The sequence below is a fragment of the Rhea americana genome, unplaced genomic scaffold (genome assembly GCF_003343005.1).
Source record: "Rhea americana isolate MKP2758 unplaced genomic scaffold, rheAme1 scaffold_176, whole genome shotgun sequence".
Taxonomy (NCBI): Eukaryota; Metazoa; Chordata; class Aves; order Rheiformes; family Rheidae; genus Rhea; species Rhea americana.
In genome coordinates, this window is record NW_028185883.1 from 1,395,118 (window position 1) to 1,415,064 (window position 19,947).

Below are 19,947 nucleotides of genomic sequence, written 5' to 3' on the forward strand. Positions count from 1 at the left end.
AGTGGCAAAGGCTCCCACCAGGTGACCCACTTTCCCAGCAGTGGCCCTGAGGTACAGACCCAAACTTCTCACAGAGCATATGGTGAAGCTGAGACTGTACAAGCTGCTGCAACAGTCACAAAAACATTTCCCAGTGTCAGGTGGGATTCATCAGCTCTGGAGTTTGATCGTTGATAAATGAGTGAAGAGAGAGTAAAGACAATTCCGTCTTTCATTTGAATTGTTTATTTTTTTCCAGGTATTTCTTGCTGCTGAATGTCCCATATCATCCCTCCTTCACTAAACTTAGGGTGTTTTTTTTTTTCCTACTTTGCTGCTAGCCCGTTGCAGGCACTGGATAAAGACTCTTTTGTCACAGCAGGATCCAGCCGTGTGAGAGGGAGCTTGCTGCACTCCTGCACTTTTTCAGAACAGCCTGAAAGTGCAAAAACCACCACACTGCTCTTCAGTCCTACCCTTATGATTAACATTACATTCCCTCAGTGCTCCAGGCATAACTTCACTTTTACTCTCTCTCTCCAGTCTCTTTTATCAGCAATCCTCACAAAGTTAGCTAGGTCGTGTAGGTCTTCTTCTTTGTCGTGCCAGGTTTGCCTCAAAGAAATATTGTGGTTGTTGATATGACATTGGTGCCGTTCAATTCAGGCATGAAACACTGCCTTTGGTCTACCAGAATGAGCCATGGGAGTTGCAACATGGCAGCCACATTAACCAACCAAGCTGTTTTGCTTTCCAAAGTCACAGAAGTGCTGAGATTTCAGCACTCAGGCATACCCATGCTGGCTACTAATACTATATAATATAAAATTTCAAGTGCACAGAGCAAGTTGTCTTTGTTTAAAAGCATTTTGCTTTCTTCACTAACATACATATCCATAACATACAAATTATGTTAATACGAAAAGTAAACCTTTCACACAGTACAATATAGGAGTATGCTTGAGAATTTAAAAAGGCAGCTACTCCTTTCTAGTAGGAATTTATGGTAAATGCATCTGAAATGTCATTATTTATCATATTAGATGACATACTGTTCACAATACTACATGATTCTCTAAGGAAAACAACTTTTTAAAATAAATCTAGTAGAGGATTAAATACACAACTCTTAGTCCTCAATTACAAATAGTTTTAGACAATTAGCTGAACTCTGCACGAAAGATACTGTCTTTAGGAACAAATGCCAAACAATTCTGTTAGGACCTAGAATACAATATGCAAGATCAATGTTGCCTCCTCATGTGGAGATATACTGACCTCAAACAGTGGAAGCAAACATGCTATTTTGTTGATTTAGACAGAAAAAAAAGCAAAATAACAAGTGTTTTTACTAAATCAATGACCTCTGAATAAATTAACAATACTTCCTATACCAGGGTTTCAATACTACTTTTTGTAAAGCTGAGAAAAGGCAGAACTACAACATCGTATTTGTAAGCTAACAAGAGAGATGTATCTTCACTGCTAATATACAAAAGTCTTATGAACAAACTTCCCCTTTGGTTATTTCTACTTTATGTTTGTCTGCATCCTCATTTTAGCTTCAAGTTTTCAAATAAACTCAAAACTCAATCAACAGAAGCCATAATCTTGCCTGATTTCAGCGTAAAAACAAACAGGAAATAGTTTGGATACTGTAGCCCCAGGAAATGTACAAATCTAACTACAGCCCAACAATTTGTCAAACTTGGAGTTCACTCACTTCATCTATATTTTATCAAAACATTCCAAATGTTAGGCTGAAGTTCAGGACTATGATACAATGAGAATCCAGGTAAGCTTTAACCCATTTTTGGTTCAATCATAAGAACTTTCCACAAATTTTTTAACTGTAGCTTAGAAATGTTGTATTCCATAGCCATGTTAACTAGAGCTCTGATAAATAAACTAGCTGATATCACAAGTTAGAATTTAATTTGCAGTATACCGAATAGTGACTCTAAAATTAAAAACCCTTTTGAAGAMTGAGAAGAAAAGCAGGAGCTCTTCAGGAAAGAAAAAAAAAGAAAAAAAAAAGGAAAAGAACTTGCACATCTCATCCTGTTACAGTTTGACTTGTGTGGGCTCAATACTTATCTACATAAAGGCTTTTAAAAAGCCATTAATAAAAATGCAGTTCTAGCTTTCCCAATGATGTATAGTCGTCTCTCATGAAAAAAAGCCTTACAGGGTTGAATTTGGAAGCAGTGTATTGATTGATGTCTGGTGCCTACCTGTCTACAGGTGAAGACTTTGAATTGCGTGGTTTCTTCACTTGCGCGTACAGTGCTTCCATGGTCTGCCCCTCCCGCGGGCTCTGCGGTCGAGTGGTCAGAGTTATGGTGCCACTACTTGAAGAAGAGTCATAGGAAGCCATTCCAGTATACATTGTGTCCGCATCACAGCCAAACGTCCGGTTAAAATCCTGTATCTCAGCATAATCACGTTCACGAGCTTGTCTCTCTCGAAATTCTCGCGTTTTTGCTTGAATTCTGAAAAATTAAAAGGAGGCTGAAACTATTTTTTTTATCATTTGAAAGCACATGTTCCCTAAAACAATGTTTCTCACTAATTAGCAGACACTTTATGCAGTTCATCCTAATGAAAACAATTAAGTCTTTTCAATTTGAGTTTGCCATGGAGTCTCAGGTTGACTTTGTTTATCAAAATCTAGACCTAAGCGATGCTCCTACTGAACAGTGATTTTTAAGGAAGAGTCTGATCATTCACAATCTGTTCTTACATTAGTAAGTAAAATAGTGGCTAGCTATAGCCGTCAGAGTTTACCTGTGGTTTTATGCATCTTGGGTGTGGTTTTATGCATCTTGGGAGGTCTGTGATATTATCTGGTCCTTCTGACACCAGTGCCTAGACAACATTCATATTATATCAGACTCCAGCATGATAAGATTTTGTGGTTTTAATGTCTCTTGATTTTTAGAATCAACTTGCTTGGTCCAACACCACAAAAATCAAAATTTAACTTCATAAGGCTAAACCACACACATACATGCACACATATTCATACATGTATGTGTGCATACAGTAAACCGCAGTTTCTTTTAYTACTTGTTTACAAGGAAAACAAACTGAATCTGGCACCTCTCCAAAGAAGGCAGTCTTCCCTCAGAAAGCATCAACCTGTCAAAGTTACAAAGGAAAGATTTTTTTTTTTTTTTTTAATCCAGATGCACCTGTTTAGCTGTATGGTAAAAAGTGAGAGATAAAAATAGTTGACGTTTAGGAACCTGACAAACGCAAACTGAGCACAGGTCATACTTTCAAAAGCATACAAAGACTAAATTTTGAACGAGGCTTCAAAGTTTCCTCGGTGTTYTAGAAAACTTGGCCTATCACACCCATGCAGAGTGAACTGAAAAAAAACCAAAACCAAAAAACCCCAACACCGTCTCCCCAGACCAATTTAATGCCCTGTCATCTCTGCAATATGAGTYGCTCGGTTGTTTCCACCCTCCCATTAGGGAAATGTGCTCCTTTTTCATTTAATACAGTCATGACTACGCTGTGTGACGGCATCTACCCAGACCAGGGCTGCGTGCACCCCTGCTACGGGCCATTTCTGAAGACAGCTCACTCACAGCCTCTTGGGGAGATGCTGCCTCCTCAAAGCCTCTGTCTCTTTGGAAAACAAGCCTGAAAAAGCAGGAGCTCTGCAGGCACTTTTGATGCTGCTGCTTCAGTCTCCCTTCAGACACCCCARCCCCGATTCAGCTGCTCAGACCCAGGCATCCCCAGGCATCCCTGCCGGACCTCCAGCCGCCGGGCCAGGAGGGCTCCCGCAGCTCCTCGCCGTGTGCTGACGACTCGGACGCTCTGTAGCGCCTCAAGCGACGCAGCGTGACTGTGTGACACAAGTGAATCAAGCTCATACGCACGCTTCTGAATTTAAGCATCTTCATCTGCAGACTGAGTCCTGTGAAAATTGTCCTTTCTATCCTAACAAAGCTCCTGGCAACAAAAGGAGCGAATAGGAGGTGGATGGGCAGATGTATTTTCCTCAAAAATCCCAGTAGCACTAATCAAGGATACTGATTATGAGATAAAACCAACCAGCTTCACTCCTTCAACAACAGGTACCATCTACATCTAAGGTTCGATGATTCAGTTACATGTCCTGAATTATGTCTCTGTCTCATTCTTCCTCCAAGGGAAACTCCTGCTCTTATTCAGCCACAGTGAAAAAAAAAACGCAAATAGAAGTATTCGGATTGAGAAAACATTACTTAAACCACCAAAAATTTTTGAAGCCAGTTTGGCAAACAACATGCTATTAATTCAAGATTTTTATTTTCTTTACTGCTTGYTTTTGATTTTAAGAGGAAAAGGGACAAGAAAATGCTAAAGGTGTGCAGCTAGCAGCATGCTCCTCCCCARCTACAGAGCCCTCAATCTGGAACAGGCTTTTTGCTTTCTGTTGTTTTAGATTTAACTGACAGAGGACCAGAGTTTAAAATCAAAAACCATATCAAATTGAGAGTGTGCTTCCGCATGCCTGTTTTTAAGAAGAAAAAAGATGTCCTATAGTCAAAAAGAAAAGCTGCAATTCAGACAGTTTACAGCCTTAATCATTTTGAAGGTATTTTTACAGAAGGTAAAAAAGGTCAGAAAATGACCTCCTTTTTTGGATTTCATCTCTGCAGATTTCACCTCCAATTTGCAGTCGTGTATTAATTACACTGCGGAGAAATGTGTTTTACCTATTGATATTTCTGCTCTGGACAAGAAAGGCTAAGGAAATCAAAAGTTTCTTAGTTTTTGGCAGATTCTGGCATTTAATTTTAGTTTCCATTGCAACACACATCATCAAATACCAGAAGACAAGCTGACACCAATTTGAGAAAACAAAATTTCATACAGAATTTCATTGCAGAAAACCAAAATTTTAGGGCATGATGATAGCTGTCTGTATAGCAACACCGCCTAGAGTAAACCTTCCAAACAAAAAAAACTTSCTCTATAGCGGTTATGAAACAGAATCACCTAACCAGTGACACTGCCCTCAGTGCTTTAATGACTGCCATGAGACACACTGACGAATTTTTGTAACTTTTGATCATGAATATCATATGATTTTCAYATCTGTGGACCTGAATGCCTCCAGTTTCACATTAGCCAAGTTTTGTCATGGATCKGATTATCAGCTGTTTAATACTTTTGAACTTTCAAATAGTGCAGTTTGTAGCAAGAACATTAAGTTTTTCCCACACATGGTTTAATAAAGAATAATAATTCTTATTCAAGTGGGAGAGAACTGATTACTCAAATGTTATGCAAATAATAATGTTCGTATCCCCTAGGAAAATTTTTAGATTATTTTCTATCATTGTTAATACAACGTGCTAATACACATATATAATATTAAAAATTGAGTCTGAATGCATTATAAAGCTTTCCTGTTAATTACAACCAAAGTACTAAGTTACCATTTACAGTAAGTAGTGTTTAACAATGGATAATCCCCAGGTAAAACCTGTAGAACATCCAACTATGCTGACAATCAAAAATGCTTTGATTTTTGTTCTCTTAATTATTTTTTCTGTTTAAGCAACTGTGCAAGTCCTATCACCTTCATGAGACAAAAATATTACTTGACTCATGATTACTTAACACATTTTGAATACTGTTTAAATACCCCTTTGCTTTTACCTTCTTCAGAACATAGTATATTGAACATTATGTTTCTAAACTTAGAGGAACCAAATGACAAAGGAAAAATACTTAAACTTATTCTTAAAAAGAATAATAACTATCAGCTGAATATTACACTATTACTTCTGCAATTATAATAGTTTTAACTCTGAATATATTCACATATAGGTAACTTGAACCTAATGCTACATTATTTTTCATTAGACCCTCTCCTTTTGTGTGTGTATACATGTGATATGGCCTAACTCATCTACCTAATTAAGTACCTAATTACGTATGGGAAATACTAATGACAAATATCATGGAAAAGATGAAAATAATTACGTAAACACACTGTGCAGCACAGACAATAATGTGGAATATACTCTGTACTTCAGCCCTAATCATCAATATTTCTGGTATTTAAATTCACTATCTGGAGAAGTGTTTGACCACAGTACTTTAGTTTCCTGGTTTAGGTATGTGTATTAATCTGTCCTTGCTGAATTAGATTCATTTATGATAAGGCACAATAAAAATGCATGTGTCTGAAATTTCAAATCAAATAATTTTGAGGATTTACGGCCTTCCAACCGATTTTGTATGTTTTAGCAACAATAATAATGCYTAGAATTTATATAACTCCTTTTATCCTCTAAGAATTTTTCAAGAATAGCTAATTTAATTTTGCAGTGTTTAAATGAAATTGAATTTTTAAAAATATAAAAGTTATCCCAGTAAGTTTCTAAACCCTTCTTGCTGAAGTGTTAATATTGAAAATGTCAACAATATACTGTTGTGCTTTTGAGACTCAAATTATAATGTTCAGTTAAGGTATAAACCATTCTCATGCATTTGTGTGGCATTCAATTCAAAAGCTAATGATAACTGCTTGAAATGACAATATTGTTAGCTGCAGAACTTCCTATAATTGTTCAAAGAGCTTTTCATTGCAAGCTAATCCTGTAATGATAGACATACCCATTGTATAGCAATTCCTAGGCATAAGAAATGGTGGTCACAAAAGTAAGGGAAAAGCTTTGAATGCTGCTTCCAGGGAAGAGCAGAGACCTCATTCCCTTTTCAAAGCCCTGGGAGTGAGATTCAGCTTGCAGATGAAGGCAACTGCTGCTGTAGGGACCTAAAYTTAAGTATCAGCATAGATTTGGGTCTCTTATTGGAGTCGGGGGAGATTCAGGACACAGTCCACAGTCAGAGAAGCCTAGAGAGCTGTTCAGCTGAACAACAGAAATGCGCCCATTTTAAGCCAAATCCTTCTCTAGGCTCTCCTGACTGTGTTGAATACGCCTCCCTCAACCACAATGGGCATTTAGCCACGAAGCTCACACATAGATACCAAATTAAATATTTTAGCCTGTGAGCTGATCCCACCCAGAGACAAATGTTTGTACCAGCTCCATTTGAACTGAACCTTAACCTTTTGCAGCACTGGAAAACTCAAAGCAGAGCTCTGCTGAGTAAAAGCGAATAAGCAAAGTTGGCAAAAAAAAAGAGGAACACACCCTAAAATCAAACAGTGTTCGGAGTGAAATTATAAATATATTCTCTATACCTTGGGCGCATCAGTCCCCTTTGTGGGATTTTTTCATAGTAGTGATCAGATAGCATGAAAAGAACAGCTACTTATCTTAACGGATGAACATAGTTTGGGAAGGACACTTACGACAAGCACATTATATTTGTTGTTGCAATGGCAGCAATGCCCTCCCGTAAGAGCAGAAACAAAGTTGGCTGCTGCTTCTGGTGTGCAATTGCTTGGTCAATTCAATTAATTCTCCTGCTGCTGCCAAGATTCAGCTATTGCCCAACTACACAACCTAGTCTTTTCCACTGAGCCTCACTGATATGCAAAATCAGTACTGAACATTTGCAGCGCCACATATGTGAGATAGCTGACACTGTTTATTAAGGACAGAAACAGCACTGTGTAAGGACAGAAGCTAAATGACAACCTATTCAACACTGCCAGTTCTCAGTTGTTCTGCCATCAGAGYGGCATGCTTCTGCATGACGGATCGGAGACAGAGAACAACTATGCCATGCTTATAAAGCCAGTCAGCTTGTTTAAGTTAGTCAGATGGGATGACAACATTCAGGCCAAATTTTGCCAGATATCCCTTCTAATAAAGAGGTCAAGAGATGTGTTGGCCACTGGCCAACTCTTGTCAGCTAGGTCCCCTCCCGCTTCACTAGTGCAAAATACCTCATGGGCACAACACGCCAGCAAGTCAGCCAGGTCTTGCTGTTCCTGCTCCGCCTCYGTCCGACTGCCTTCAGGGCTCTGACAGCCCTTTTTCTGATTTTTGGCAATCAAGTCGTTGTGGGAGTTTGTCCCTTCTATATTTTTCTTTGACCTTTATCTGGATCCAAGCAGAATTTTTCTGACAACTGCTCTTTTAATTAGGGTACCTTGATTATAGGCATTATTGTGATTTCCCTCTGAACCAACATATGACACTTAGCTTTTCTTATCACAATTACAGCTAGTCAGTTATCACAGTTCTGAACCATCTCACAGCAAAGCCATCTGGTTTCCTGGGAAAATCATTCAAAAGGATCACTGTGGGCAGTGGATAATCACATGCAGTAACAGTGCTAGCTTACAAACAAGACAGACAGCTCCCCTTCCTCACATGCCCACCAGTTCATTCAAAAATTTGTGCATATTTTAAAAGAAGCCTGAAAACACTGCTAAGTGAATATCTTTTCTAAATTGCAAGGTTGGACACCAACCTTTTTCAGTTATTAAATGAAAAAAAGAACACTTCTGCCTTATCTTCTATGTACATACATGTGCAGCCAGCAGGCTGAAATATGACTTTCCACTCACCTCAAACACATGARGAAAGTATGCAAAATGTGGTCAGTTTGCTAAGGACAAGCACAAGTAAACAGGGACAAAATCAGAAAGGCTAAGGCACAACCTGAGATAAAAGTAGCAGGGAGCTTTAAAGGTAACATACATCATAGTGTAATTGTATTAGGAGTAGAAGAAAGAGCAAAGAAAAGGTTGCTTCCCTGCTCAGCACGGAGAGACTGATATTGACAGAYGATGCTGAGGGGACCTGAGGCTTAATGGATTTTTTTCTCTTTTTGCATCTGTCTTCACTAAAGTGGTTGATTGCAAGCAGGTGGCCAGCAGCACCAACACAAAGATCTCCAACCTGAATAGGAGAAGAACTAGTTAGAGATTGGTTAAGTGAGTTGAACTTCAGCCTACAACACTTACATAGTGTCTGAGGCAGTTTCTGAACTGCTTACAGTAACCACAAGAACCTGGTGAAGACACCTGAAATACAGACGAACTAGAAAAAGTCAAACATGTATTGGAGRAGCAAGAGAGTTATGGACCCATCAGTTTAACTTCAGGCTCCTGAGAAACTTTGAAACAAACTATTGATAAGCACAGAGAAGCTAATGGGACAAGCAGTAGTTCTCATATTTACCAAGCGCAGATGTGGTCAAGTCAGGCTGTTTTTCTTCTACAACACTGCAACAGGTCTTGTGAATTGGGGGGGTGGGGAGGGAAGGGGAGTGCATGTCAGGCTAAGAAAAACTGCAGCAATATGGATGCAATAGGTTGAATTAAGCCGTTCCTACAGAGAATCTTGGAAGTAGTTCTCAGCACTTCACTGCCACACCAGAAGGACGGATTGACTGGCGTTCAACAGGATCTCCTTCCTATGTCTGATTTTACTCAATTTGCATTATCAGTTAGGATGCCATTAAATCCATACACAACCCAAATGCAAGACTGTTGGAGGGAACGATTAATATTTCAAATGCTCTTGAACAACTGACATTTTTCAGAGGGAAAATGAACTTCACTAACAGCAAGTTGGAGGTAAAGCACACAGTTAGAATAATTAAGCATACACATAAAAAAGTAGAAGGCAAAGTATGTGAGTTGCTTTTTCAGAAATGGATCTGGAAGTTTTACTGGATGACAGCTACACAAGTCAGCAATGTCAAGCTGCTGTGTGGAAGAAAAAGACACAGTGGGAATGTAACAGCAGTCTTCCAATACATAATAAAGAAAAGAATAATATGTTTTCCATCTCTAAGGCAAGGATTAGGGATTTGAACTGCAGGAAGAATAATTGAGACTAGATACTGGGGGCAGGGGAACTTCCTAATGGTAAAGATAGCGGAACGGATTGCCATGGGAAATTGTAGGATCTATCTCATTATAAACTGAAAAAACCCAGGATGAAATGAACATCTTGCAGGAATGGCATATGCAGGATATGCTACCTTGAATAAATGACATGATTTCTCTTTATAATCTTGCACTTACATAGAAATTATATACATATATATTTCCTATGTAACATTTCTACAAGAACAGAAAGAGATAACGGGGGCTGCATAAAAAGAGCATTCACCATCTTGAAATTAAAGCAGTTCATCTACACAAACATCTTAATCTTCTCTCTCCTTCAGCAATCACAGCCAATCTGCCAACTAGAATATGTGACAGTAGCTACTATTTCTCAGAAGTTTCCCCCTGCTCAAAGAGGACAGAACACTTTGTTTTCATGAGGAGTCATATTAAATAAGGCTATTAAAGAAGGTGTCAAAAAACAAAGGAAGAAAAAAAAATTTGCAGGAGATAAATAGGCATACAAGCAGGTGAAGTGCAGGCACAAATCTGAGACCAAGAGATACTGATGAAACTAAAGGAGACATTGGAATTATTTTCTCTAACCTGGTGGAATCACTCATCTGTTTCACCTCTCTCTCTCACTAACCCCTGGCTTTCTTGRCTCTTCCCTCATGCTTCCAAAGTGAAAGCAGAGTATCTCGAATCTGCTTTCTTTGATCTTAGCATAAACAAGTGAAAATCCTCGCTTATTTGGACAAAAAAAAGTAAAAAGAAAGTAAAAAGAAAAATATGCAAACTACCAGCTTAGTTACATTTTAATGTAGCTTTTAGACAGCTTTACCCAGTTAATAACTTGGAGATTTAGTGGTGGTGGTGGTGGGTGAATATGTTTTGCTATATCTATTGTATCTTTTCCTTTCTTTTTCTTTTTTTTTCTTTTTTTTCTTTTTTTTTTTTAGATATGCTTCACTGAAAGCGGGTTAAATACAGCAGGTTCTCCAGTCTCCAAACCAAGCACAGAAAATCACAGAAATGACTATAACTGAAATTTTATATCTTAATCTTTATGTCTGCTCACGGAGTCAGCAACCCTGCAGTGGAGGATCACTCGGCTGGGGAACTGGAAGAGTTATCCTGCTGGGCACTGCATTGCATCAAAGAACATCATTGCTCTCTGTAAGTAAAATGGAATTCTGCATTGCTTTCACATTTCAAAACTGGCCAGATTAAATGACACTTCCACCCATGGCCACAGATCCCTTACCATTAGATTAACATAGCTCTAATTTTTGATTTAGCTCTTTACTGACTGAAGTAGCAAGGAAGCAGATTATGAGATTCAACTATTGCTGAGACATGACTTGGAAAGCTCCTGCTTCAAAACCCCTCTTGTGTTAAAAGCTCTGATTTCCTCTCTCATACAAGCTTACTTTGTTGGGAATTTCTTCCTCTACAATTTTTTTCCAGCTGGAGAACAATGCCAGAAAGCAGCGCTGCTGGGAGCATCTGAATACTGTAGTTGGAGGTGTGAGGACCAGCTGTTTCCATATGTGTATGTTTTGAGGAGAGGAATTATTGACACAGGCACATCAGTCATTGGCAGATACTGCAGGCAGTAACTGGAGGTCTAGATAGATACAGTACTGTGTTGTCGGCACGTTGAGCTGAGCCTGTTCGGTGTCCACCTTCCTCCAAGCTCAGTCCAGTACTGAAAGTGGGCATAAAATTCTGCCACTGGCTCTATTTCAGGTCCATAATTTTGTGTTTCAATAGTGCTGTGTATGAAGCCTAATTCCCAAAGCTAGAAAATGAAACAATGCGAAGCGACAAAAAATTGATGAAGTAATTACTTCTCTTAAACGAAGTGCAAGTACTTCTCTTACACAAAGGGTGAGGGATTATGTGAATCCCATAGCATCAAGTTAAAAGAAAAGGCGGAGTAGGTGAACAGAGAATATAGCTTATCTGCTAGTGTCTTTTGCTCTGGACTTGCCAATTATCACCCACAACATTGCTCATAATTCACTTCTAAAATCCTGCTGGGTCACCAGCGCTGAGGGAGAGCATGACCACAAACTGAGCCAGGTCTCTTATAACCCATTAGAAGATTTGTACTAGGTACTGGTTACAAAACCAAAGCTCAGTCTGTGATGTGGAGGGGAACCCATCTACTTGTTGTGAATATATTATTAGGTGTCTTTCTGATTAGTCAAATAATTGCCACTGTATCAAAGAATTAGAATAAACGGAGTTTAAACACTGTAGTTCACAACGTGAGTCTCCTGTGGTGCCATCTAGAAAATATGACAGGTTTTCAGTTCTGTTCAATTCATCAACAATAAACATAGTTACATTCATTAAGTTAATAATTATGGTACAGCTTTTTTCATTCTCAAACGAGTATTTGCTACAGCAGCTCTACCACTACCAGTGCAGTTCACAGGACGTGAGAGGACATACTGTTACCGTACGCTAGAATTCTTGGCATTCAGAAGTGAAGCACTAGAAATTAGTGCCCTTACTTAGAACTTTAATTTCCAAGAGAGTGCTGTGTCTGAAGGACACAATCAAATTTGTAATTCAAAATATTATAAAGACAACATAACTATTCTTTTTAAATATATGGCAAGGAACTTGGCCAGACCTTGCTCAGTACATCTTGAATCAGTGTACAATAGGGAAAATATGTGCTTTTAGCAGAGATCTCTTATGATCTCTGCACATTATAAAATATAATAGAGAATATGTGGAGCTTTAGTTTAAAAATGCCTCTATTACTACATAAAAGCTTCAGTTTGCATTGCTTCTGAAGTCAATATTTTATGAAGTGGAACTGGTCTGTAATATTTTTTTTTAAGTTCAATATTCTTATGTTTCATTTCTGTGTTCTCTTAAAAAAATTATTGCTGTTGATTTGTTTTCATGTCCTGCACCCTCATCCATTATGTAAAAAATAAAAAACCAACTGCCAAAAACAATGCTACAGGTCTCAGAGAAATGGAAATATTCCCTGACAAGCAGATTCCATCTCAAAACAAGTGAGAATGAGAAATAATTGCTCTGATATTCTGATTCACTGAGGAATTTTTTCTCTTCTCTTTTATGGACTGGGAAGGGGGCAGAAGATTTATCAGAAAATATTTTAGGCAAGCCACTTTAGAAAATATATCTATAGTCTGAATGTTTGCAGTGATTATGGATTTAGAGGTAACAGTTCTCTGAAAAGCTGTTCAGTGTCATTAAAAGCAGGAGCAAAAGCAAAGCTGAATCTTTGCATTATTTTAAGGACATCGATAAGACTTAGGTTACACAATGGGCAAAGACTCTCTCTGCATTACAGTATGTAGCTTTTTTTCTAAAAGTAAGGTGAAACTGCTTCATGAAAATATTTTACTTAAGGGAAAAAAAAGTTGGGGTTTTTCAATGAAAATATTATGGTCTCTCTGGGAAATCTGGAAAGACACCAAGAGTGTCCTGCTGTTCAGCCCCCTACTCCATCTGATACTTTAACAGTTCCAGATGGCCTTTACTACAAGCTGACCTCCCCTCCATTCTTTTATTACGACCTTTGGGTCACAAATTATCTATAGGATGCTGCTGTCATTCTGTAAGACACTGCTGTAGTCTTTCATCTAAAGAATAAAGACAATTTAACATTAAAACTCATCTTTGTTAGGCTGACCTTCCAATGATGATCAAAACAGACAGTTATTCCAATCAATGTCACTGATGGAGAAATTGTATTTCATTTTTTGCAACACTGACATTAGGAAACTAAGGGATGGTTTTAAATCAGATCACTTTTGTAATTCTACTTGGCTAGAGAGCAGAATGTATTATGTTCTTTAAAATATCTAAGATACTGCTATAATGGTTTGGACGACTTCTGTTGATTAAAGGGATGTGGTAGGTTTGCTTTCTTTTAAGCTATTGATGTGGTTTTCATGTAAACATCAATGATAGGAGGTAATAAAATTTTATATAGGTTTTATTAATTCTTTGTCTTTCTCCATCATTATAAATGGAGCACAYTGAAATTGTATAGGAAAATATAATAAATAATCCTAATGTACTAAATAAAATAATCAGGTTAATTTCTTTCCTGCTGTCAGTAAATTCATGTTAGCAGTCTCTCGTCAGCTTGACATCAATTAATGATTTTAATTCCAGACTCTTGTCACAGTACTCACCACCCTTTCGTCTAATTAAAATGGATGATGCATGATGAAGGGAAAACACAAGACTTCTGTTCTTGTTGTAACATTTCTATTCATTAGTATACTTTTACAACAAAAGGCTTGTAGCTTTAATGGCACTAGAGAAAGATGAAGAGAAGTTTATTATATGTTAGAGAGAAAGTCTCTTATACCCTTAGGGAAAATATAATACAGGAAATGTTTTATGGATTGACCAAACCCTCTGGGAAAAATATTAATGTTATTTTAATTACTAATGAACATACAAAATGTTTCACTCTAAATTCAGGAAACACTGTTATGTAAAAAGCGAAAGCTTATGGTAACACCAAAAACGGTGTCAGCCCATCGACTGATCAACAGAAGCAAAAGCAAAACTGCCAATATAGTGAAAAACATCTGGCCTATCTCCCTTAGACTGCATCTCTGCAAGACACAGCTCCTCAACCGTTTCTTCAGTTCTTTTTGCAATGTTTTGTTCAAGCTGTAACAGCAGCGTCCTACCTCTGATTGTTAAAAGTTGCTCCACAATTCCCATTCTAAAATAAAGTTTTTACTCTAAAAATGCAAGACATTAAGATTTGCTCTGCCATACAAAATCCTCTTGGGGTTTCCATCATTAAACAGCTACCTACCCACGCAAGGCATACAAAAACCCATGTTGGGAGCTCCCCCTTCTGGCTCTGCAGCTGCAGCTGATAGGCAATATTCCCACCGCAGAACTGATGCTGGCAGTGATGACATTTACACAAACAGGGATAAAAATAACGACAGAATTATGTACATTTAATTCCCTTCACAGACTAAAGGAACAAAAGGTTAAATTTTCCAAAATATTAGAGAGGAAAAAGTAGCAAGGAAACAGGTTTATTTTCCAGGTGACAATTGTATATACATATGTACATATGACGTGCGGTATTACTTAGCTGTGTGTTAATCTTCATCCAACAGGTCCAGCAGAGACTGGAATTGCACAGCTTCTTCTTTAGAGCAAAGGTAGGTGCACCCTACATAGTCCTACATGCCAAGAAGCACCTATGTGACTATGCTGCCATCTCCCATGCATCAYTGGTACTCAACATTGCCCTCCCACCAGTACACCTAGGTCATGCTCTTCCCAACAGCTGCTCTTTCTCCCCTTGCTACTGATTCTTACAGCACAGGTTATCTAAGCACCTGATTTTTCATCCATTTCAGTAGAAGTTGAGGAAGAATACAATATTAAGAGTAAAAATACTTTTAAGGTAGCCTACAAGTTTASGGRGTATTAGTAAAGATCTTGCATGTATTAACCAAATGCAGAAAACATCCTGTAGACTATTCTTTCATGAGCAGGAAGTGGCTCTAGAGGCAGATTCAACCATAAGCGCTTCTCATCCAAAGCTGGAACCACATATCCTGAATCATGAGATTAAGTAAGAACAGCAGCTTTCAACTTTTTAAGCCTTATCTAGCTGTGAACAATGCTGGATACAGCTATATTTGTTGGAAATTTCAGAAAGAAATATGTATGTTTTATTCCTTCATTATCTACTACCTAGGTACAAAAAGCTAAGTTGTTTGGGATGGGGAGAGTTTGCTTTGCTAGAGGAAGTCAGTCACAGCCTGAAGACAGCCTTGTCATGCTTAACTTAGCCAGGCAGCTATCAAGAACTACAAGTGTCCAAGCTAAAAATGGCCAAATATGGTGAAACGTTTCTGATTTGCTAAGTATTTYTTCCTTTCTACAGCAAGTACAGAGTGGCAGAAAAAAAAAATCCAAGAAGAAAGAGGAAGAATTGACGGTATTAGAGATTGCTCTTTGAGCCTCCTTCTCAGATGTGAGAACAATTTCAGAAAACCTATGCTCAGTTCTGAATTCTGGTGTCGGCTGGTATCTCTTGCTGGAGGGAAGCACCTTTCCTTATGGCACATCAGAACCCACCTGCGTTCTCAGATCAGTGCTTGATAGATATTCAAGGATAATGCAAGTAGGCTTATCCTTCTGGAGTAAACCAGTCTTACAGAATAGTGACACAGGGAACAATGTCCTATGTCCTTGGATGAACTGTTAATCTGATGTTCTGAGGATCTACAAACAGTACATATCTTGTAACAATTTTAGTAAGATTGGTGGGTAGCTTTTTCAGACGACACTCTTGATTGTTCCAGTGTTCTATTTTTTTTAAAGCTGCGTGTATTTTCAACGAGATAATTTTATTTTCTGTGCCAAATTGCTTTGTTGGGATTGTCAGTAAACATGTGCTCTACACAGCTAAAGAGATATGCTCTTTAATAAGAAATTACTATTAATAATATATTTATAAAAGGCAATTTTATTCATTTTAATCATGGTAAATTGAAGAACATTAATTTGCTTACTGTCTCCTAATCAATATGAACACTACTTTTAAGAGTTTAAAGAAAATACTGCTGTAAGCACAATACTATTAAAATTATCACGTCAAAGCATAATAATTTTATAAAATTGTAGGCATGATTGATTTTTTAATGGACCATTCACTTGTTCTCTGACCCCCTAAGGATTTTTGTTCCAAGCCTCTTATATATAGTAAATTCATTAAATCCAACCTATTTCCCAAAAGTATTGCATCATTATAGAGGTATAGAGTATGAAATACCAAGTAAAGCAAGGTGAGCAAGCTGTACTGCTAGAAAACATTGAGGGAAAAAAAAAACCCACAGAAAACAAAGTTAAAATAGCAGCTATTATGAACCAACACTTGATAAGACAATAATATTTTACTATCTCCTGACAAGCATTTTGAGGGATGTTCAGTAAATTTACAAGAGTACTGTTCATTAATAGCATGTATCTAACATTATTTTACAGTATAAAAAGGAAACTCTCTGCAATCTGAATGCAAAAATACTTAAAATCTCTATGGACCAAATCAACACCTGAAATTTTTAGAAACATAAGGAGGCACCTCACACATTTGATTGCTATTTTATTATATTTTATTAGTTGTACATGCCACTACCCCAAAGAACTTGCATTCTCTTATAGACATAACACACAGGAWAGCAAATACACAGTTAGAGAAAGAGAGTAATGGGAGGAGAAGGACTTGTGTTACGGTAACAACATCAGGCTGTTATGATGTTTTGGCACATGCATCTTCTGCCGTTTCAGTGAACATATAAAATTGTTTTATGACACACAAAGAGTGAGATTTTGGGAAAGATTCAAAATGGTTAGCGTAATTTGATGGATAAGGATTAGGAATTTGCTCCATGCACAGGGAGGCTATACAAATAATTTCATAATTCTACCTTGGTACCCAGCGTGACTACTGCAACCTCTCTCATATCATCACACGGATAGTCTGTACTCTCACCATTCTTACTGAGAGATAGACAGAGAGACAGAGGCAGAGAAAGAATGAAGAAGAGAAAGTTACTAGCTCAGAACTCATTCTCCCTTTTTTGCAGAAATGTATATGGCTGGGGAGCTAAGGTGGCTAGCTAACACTCGGCGGTGGGCAACCCAACTGCACGCGCCGCCTGGGCCGGGAAGGCCAGCACTGAGCCCAGCCCTGTAAGCTCTGCCGACCCCAGTGCCGAACGCTCCTTGGCATTTCCAGTTCAGAAAGCAGGTCACCTCCACCGCGGCTGTCTGCACACAGCACTAGCTCGAGTTCAGCAGAGCTCGCTAAGCAAGGGCTCAGCACCGTGTGTGCACGGCTAACCTTCCTCCAGCCCCAAGCCGACCAGAGCCACGGAGGCAGCTCTGAAACTTCTCTGCACCAGTGGTATAAATTTATCCACAAACTGGATGATCTGCCTATGCATAAAGGAAAGCTGACTGCACACACACATACATAGCCAAAGAAATTTATTTTCTTCAGTACCAGTACTCCCCTTCACTAGTTAAACTGACAGCACCTACTCTTAAAAACAGGAACAAATTTAGTGACCCTCTTTTACTTTTGTTGATGAAGAGAATATAAAAAAAAATCAGACACAAGTTAAAAACAAAACAACCAAGAAAACGCTGATTCAGCCACCCTCTACTGTCAGAAGAGACGCACTCATGATTGAACTTCTTCATAGATTTATTCTAGTGCATCTGTTAAGAGCCAAAAGACTCCCAAAACGTAATCCAAACAGATGATCACAAATGATCAAGAGTCAGCAGTGTAACAAGTTACTGCTGATCAGTATAACTGTCTGCTCTTAGCCTGCCTTAGCTGTGACGTAAATCACTTAACCTTAAAACAACTTAAATCAAACTATTTTACTTTGTAACTCAGGAGGCTACGCAGCAGTCACCACGGCTCTGCTATTTGATAGCTTGTTAACGTGATGAAGCCCTCACTTCTGTTCTTACCCACCGCTGACAAAGGTGCCTAGATATGATGGTCTAGGGGATCACTATGACTAACTAGTCAAGCCTCCTGCACAAGACAGACAACACAGCTTCCCTCTGTGCTTCCTCCAACAAGCCAGAATTTACGTCTGAGCTACGTTACCTTTTTTAGATAAATCATCCCAACTGCTTATTCATTTTCACTGCTAAACGTGCCTGAATCTGTTCACCATTCAGCACGCAAGCACTGTAGCCCTTTACATTTTGTGTCTTCTGTGGAAGAACCTTCTACTCAAAGAGGCCTTCTCTTCTTGCACATCCCTGAATACTAGTTAAGCTACAGGCTAAGCTCTCCAAGATTTTGCCCAAACTGAAATAAAAGATATCAGAGACTAGGCCCCAAATCTCGAGGGCTACAAGAGACAGGATAAAATGTAGATCGGAAATATTCAGAAGAGGACATAACATATATAACATATAGGTTTTTAATGTTAAGAGAAGTTGACATGGAAAAATAGAGGTACTCACCACTCATTTTTACAATTAGCAGTTTAATATACACATCATTCCATAAACATACTGCATGACACATAAATAGACTGAACTCCAATGACAAATATACTGATTATGATATGGTTTTAGATTGTTTCTAAATATATCAAAGAAAAATTGCAAGATATGCAAGGCTTTGAGGAAAAATACAAAATGTACTCCATTCTATATAAATACTAGTTTTCTAAAAATGTCAATAAAATCATTTATAGAATATATAAAGAAAACATTTCATATTATTACTCCAGTCTCCTCAACAAAGAAAGGAGATCTTGATCTATAAAAGATGTTTAATGCAGCCAAAGAAGCTGTCAATGCTACTGTCCAGAATAAATCCATCTCCACTTGTTATGCTAAGTATATAAACATATCAGCATTTGGGAAATTTCATCAGTGAAAATGGAACTTCGGTTATTTAGTTTAAAAAACAAAACTCTCTCTATCAAGGTTTAAGCAAATACTGAAGTCTACCTCTCCTGTTCTTGCTTCATTCGTATTCTCTCCTCTTCTGAAGTAAGAGCTTCCTGCACTTTTATTTTACCAGTTTTCTCACTCTTGTCATCTTTGCGATGTTTGCCAAACCTGTTAATAACACACAAAAAAAGAATCTAACTTGTGAAATGAACACAACTGTATTTTCCTTTTCCCGTGACAAAGAGAGTTCTCCAAGGAGAAACGCTGCTTGGAAACCACGAAGGGAAACTGAAAAGACCTTGGAATTTCATTTTTTTAATATTTTCAGGCTGCTTTAGTTTTTTGCTTAGAGGTGTTTTTTTTTCCTCCTCTTAAAAGTTTATAGAACTCCTTACTAAAAAACAGACCAAAACCAAAAAAGTCATAGTGCCACATTCCTTTTTTCTGCCAGCATTTTGAGGTCACTATTTTTAAATACACGGTCAAACAATGCTTTAAAAATTACTGAACGCTATTGCTGCCAAAGAACGCGAGAAGTCCAGTTTACACCGAGCGGAGGCTTTCACGGAGGAACCGCAGGAGACGGGCAGCTGCCCGGGCGCAGCCGCCCGCCGCTCTCCTCGCCCGCGCCCCGGCGGCTCTCCCGCCAGCCGCGCCGCGCGGTCTGCTCCTCTTCCTCACCCCGAGGCGGTTTGAGGCCTCGGCACCCCGAGTGCCTT

At 38.4% G+C, this 19,947-nt stretch overlaps 1 protein-coding gene across 1 annotated transcript in view; it reads right to left on the bottom strand.

The window, feature by feature from the left end:
* PARD3 (par-3 family cell polarity regulator) overlaps positions 1-19,947 on the bottom strand; it is a 424,369-nt gene that overhangs the window by 100,966 nt on the left and 303,456 nt on the right. The window contains exons 21-22 of the mRNA XM_085301416.1: positions 19,286-19,396; positions 2,214-2,471 (exon numbers count right to left, since the gene is read on the bottom strand). Coding sequence (XP_085157542.1) covers positions 2,214-2,471; positions 19,286-19,396 — 369 coding nt within the window. The remainder of the gene's footprint in view (positions 1-2,213; positions 2,472-19,285; positions 19,397-19,947) is intronic.